The sequence below is a fragment of the Mytilus trossulus genome, chromosome 2, assembly GCF_036588685.1.
Source record: "Mytilus trossulus isolate FHL-02 chromosome 2, PNRI_Mtr1.1.1.hap1, whole genome shotgun sequence".
In the NCBI taxonomy this organism is placed as follows: Eukaryota; Metazoa; Mollusca; class Bivalvia; order Mytilida; family Mytilidae; genus Mytilus; species Mytilus trossulus.
The window spans coordinates 28,286,580-28,291,613 of NC_086374.1; the positions used below are offsets into that span (position 1 = coordinate 28,286,580).

Below are 5,034 nucleotides of genomic sequence, written 5' to 3' on the forward strand. Positions count from 1 at the left end.
CAAGTGGTGAGAAACCAAATAAACGGAAATCGAACAGTACTCACACTGATAGTAATAGTGTAACCAAAAGTGTAAACAAAAACAAAAGTAAGAGTCTTAAATCTACTGACAATCAAATTAAATCTGTCTCAAACATGTCAATACCAAGTACTCCTGTTTGCGAATCTCCAATGGTTGAACAAAATAGACAATATCAGCAATTCACTAACATACAGAATCCAAACTTCTTACAAGCCTCACCAACATCATCAACCCTAGGCTTTTTTCCTGGTACCCCTCACAATACTTACATGCAGCCAATGATGCACTCGACTATGAATCCAACTTTTGTAGATAACGGAGGGAAACTTGATATGCTAACCCAAAAAGTAGACATGATATGTGAGAAAATATCAAATATTGACAAATTAACCGAAAAACTAAATAAATTTGATAAAACGGTAAACAGTATGGTCAAAAGTGTCGAGAGTATCAATAAGCGAGTCGACGAGGTTGAAAAAGGTTTGAACTTTATTAATTCAGAATTTGAAAATAACAAAAAGGATGTCCGAGAAGTAAAAAAAAACCTGACTGCGATACGCTCTGAAAACGAAGAAGCAATCGAAACTATTGCTAAACTTCAAAAAGATTTCGACGACCTCAACGAAAAGCAACTAGATCTACAAACTAGGGCGATGCGGGAAAATTTAGTCTTTACAGGTATCCCAATGCACGACAAAAATGAACTGTCAGATGACACTGAAAAAATCATTCAAAATTTTATGACAACTGAATTGAAAATGTCAACCTTACCAGAGTTTCATAGGGCTCATCGTTTTGGAAAGGAGTACACCGAAAAACATCCTGACGGGTCAATTAAGTTTATTACTAAACCTATAGTGTGTAGATTTGTGAATTACAAACAGAGAGAACTAGTACGAAAAGCCGCTCGTGAACTTAAAGATACGAAATACGGCATAAACGAACAGTTCCCAAAGGAAATAAACGAGCGCAGGAAGGCTCTGTGGCCCCACTTTCAAGAAGCACGCCGACAAAAGAAAAAGGCTTTCTTTAAGAGAGACCGACTATTCATTGACGGGAATGAGTTTTTACCGAAAAACAACACACACGTTATGGATACAGACGAAAGACAGACGCGTTCACGCCATCCACCAAAAGACCAAGGTGCTCGACCCAAAGAATTCACCCAGCCGAAAAATCCACAACCCCGTAGAGGACCCCGAAAAGGACAGAACTAGGAATACCGTGGAGGATTAAACAGTACCGTTAGAAATGACCAGTGTAAACAAACTAGCGACCTTCACTCTTGTTCATTACCTGTAAATAAAGATATTGATGTTCACAATAAAACTATTGAAATCCTTTCATTAAATGTATGTGGTATTAAAACGAAACTTTTGTATCCGGAATTTAAGTCATTATTAGATAACCATGACATTGTATGTTTAACAGAAACGAAACTAGATGATGTAGACGAAATAGATTGTGATAATTTTATTTTTCATTATAAAAACAGAAAGAAGCTAGCAAATCACAAATCTGGTGGTATTGCTTTAGGTTTTAAAAAATATTTAGACAAGTATATTAGATATATTCAGTCAGACTGCCAATTTGTTCTTTGGTTTATTATAGACAAAAAAGTTTTAGATTTACCAAATGATGCTATTTTTGAAATTATATATATCCCACCGATAAATACTTCATATACATCAGAAGATGCATTTACTGAAATTGAATTTGAATTACAAAATTTTTGTAGTAAAACAAACTATATTACTATGCTTGGCGATTTTAATAGTCGCACGGGAAATTTGTCTGATTTTTATAACATTGATAAAGATAGTTCTTTTGAAAATAATTTCACAGATTATAATGAATTAAGTGATGTTGATGTTTTAGATGAACTTGGTATACCAAGGCTGAGAAATAGTATAGATACTGTAGTAAATGGGTATGGAAGAAAATTTATTGATTTTTGTAAAAATAACAGAATGTTTATTCTTAACGGTAGATTGGAAGAAAACAAAACAGGTAGTCCAACTAGTAGAAATTCTAGCGTTATTGACTATGCGTTGAGTTCTACTCATTTTCTATACAACATTTGTAAACTTGAAGTGTTAAATTTTTGTAAACTATTTTCAGATGTACACTCTCCTTTGTCTCTTCAATTGTATACAAATAATGAAATAAAAGACAAATTGTTAACAGAAACATTTTGTTGTGGTGACGAAAGAGTAAATAAATGGAAAAATGAAAAATGTAATGAGTATAAGAACAATATAGATAGAAATAAAGTTGATGATATATGTAATAGATTGTCTGCATATGTAAATGATGTAAATAATGTTACTAAATATGATATGAATAACATTGTTACTGATATTTGTGATACTTTAACCGAATCTGCCAAGGCAACATTCGGAACTTCTACATTTAATAAAACTATGTTTAAGTGCTCAAAGAACCAGTTTAGTAAAGACTGGTACAATAAAGATTGTAAAAAAGCGCAACGAGAATTTAGAAAATCTAAGAGGTTATACAAACATTATGGGTCGAATATTTTTAAAGAACGACTTAGACAAAGTGAATTATATTATAAAAAAGTTATGGATGTAAATATTAAGAATCATAATACAGAAATGAGTAAAAAGATGAAGGAAATAAAAACAAAAAATCCAAAAGAATTTTGGAAATTGTTTAATAGAGGTAGAAAAAGAGAGAAAAGCAATATTTCACTGCAAAACTTATTTGATTTTTTCAAGGACTTAAACAAAAATAAGTTCGAAAATGAGTTTTTGATAGAAAACGATGTAAATTCTGATACAGTAAATGACAATTTGAATTGTCAAATAACCCGGGATGAAATTTTGAAAGCTGTAAAAAAAACTAAAAATAATAAATCTCCGGGTGAAGACCAAGTTATTAATGAATATATTGCTTCTTCTCTTGATTGTATGGTTGATATTTATGTACATTTATTTAATATTGTATTTGATACGGGAATCCTGCCTGAGGCTTGGCTTATTGGAAATGTAATACCTATTTTCAAAAACAAGGGGAGTAAATTAGACGCAAAAAATTATAGGCCGATTACACTTTTGTCATGTCTAGGGAAAGTTTTACGTCAATTCTTAACGACAGACTTGGGGATTTTGTTGAAAATTATAACACCTTATATATATGTATATATAGTTATAGATATTAAATGAAAACCAAGCAGGTTTCCGGCAAGGTTATTCCACAACGGATCATGTTTTTTCATTATATACTTTATTTGAATTATTACGGGTGAAAAAGAAGAAATTATTTTGTGTATTTGTCGACTTCGAAAAAGCTTTTGATTTTATTCATCGAAACTCATTATTTTTCAAACTGATACTAAACCATGTGAACGGAAAATTTCTAAGAATTATTAAAAATATGTATGATGATGTCAAATCTAGAATTGTTCATAATTCAGAAGTTTCTGATGTCTTTGCCTGTGAAACAGGAGTTAGACAAGGGGAAAACCTTTCCCCTTTACTTTTCTCCTTGTATCTAAATGATTTACAAGAATTTTTAGAAAATTCTAATATTGAAGGAATTCAGTCTGTAACAAAAGACATTGAAAATGAACTTTTTGTATATTTTAAATTTTTTCTGTTATTGTATGCTGATGATACAATACTACTTGCTGAATCTAACCATGACTTACAATGTATGTTGGACAAATTTTCAGAATATTGTAAACAATGGAAACTGAAAATAAATATAAATAAAACGAAAATTATGATATTTTCAAAAGGTAGAATACCTAGAAATTTGTTATTTAATATAGATGGAAATGAAATTGAGATAGTCAGTAGCTATAAATATCTTGGTATTATTTTTTCTAGAAGTGGCTCATTTCTTTCCACCAGAAAATATCTACGTGACCAGGCGATTAAAGCAATGTATGCTGTAATAAAAAAATCCAGATTAAATAACTTGTCGATCGAGTGCCAACTCGATATGTTTGATAAGGCTATTGTTCCTATACTAACGTATGGGTGTGAGATATGGGGATTTGAAAATTTAGATATTCTTGAGAGAGTTCATTTGCGTTTTTGCAAACATATATTGAGGTTAAAAAATTCAACCCCCAATTTTATGGTCTATGGGGAATTGGGAAGATACCCGATTTCAGTTACCGTCAAGTCACGTATGATTAGTTTCTGGTGTCGTTTACAAGAAGGGAAAGAGAGCAAACTATCATGTTTATTATATAAGCTGTTATATGTAAATCTCAATAACTATGGCTATGATAGTAAATGGATATTATATATAAAGAAAATTTTTGATGACTGTGGAATGTCAAATATATGGCAAAGTCACAACTTATTTGAGAAACGTTGGGTTGTATTGAGTGTTCAGCAAAGATTAAGAGATCAGTTCATCCAAGAATGGTCAACAGAAATGAACAATTCGCCCAAGGGGCTGTGTTATAGATTGTACAAAAATGTTTTTAAATTTGAACACTATTTATCAGTACTACCATTTAATTTATTAATAACCTTATGTAAATTTAGATGTGGGAATAACCGTTTGCCCATTGAGACGGGAAGGTGGCGCAACATACCAAGATCTGAAAGATTGTGTCACCTTTGCGCCTCAGCTGACATTGGTGATGAATACCATTATATCATGTCATGTAATTATTTCAAAGATGAAAGATGCAAATACTTACCACATTATTGTAATAATAATATAAATGTTATCAAATTCAAACAAGTATGTTCAACCCAAAATATTGTTGAACTTGAGAAACTTTGTAGATTTATTAAATCTATTTCTGTGAAAGTCTATCCTCCTGGTTAATACAACTATGTGTTTATTTGTTATTTGTGTAAATATCTTATTAATTTGTATTTCACACATGCTATATCTTATATATGTAATATATATTATTGTAATATCTTCTCTGTAACTATGTATTTGGTTTATGAGAATAAAGATCATTCATTCATTCATTCCTTAAGTTTACAAATTGTGAGTTGTATGGAGAGTTTTCTCATT

At 31.0% G+C, this 5,034-nt stretch overlaps 1 protein-coding gene across 1 annotated transcript; it reads left to right on the plus strand.

Annotated features, from left to right (window-relative positions):
- Positions 1-449: 449 nt before the first annotated feature.
- On the plus strand, positions 450-1,238 carry LOC134705694 (uncharacterized). The gene has a single exon (XM_063564415.1). The coding sequence runs from the start codon at positions 450-452 to the stop codon at positions 1,236-1,238; it is 789 nt and encodes a 262-aa protein (XP_063420485.1).
- The last annotated feature ends 3,796 nt before the right edge of the window (positions 1,239-5,034 follow it).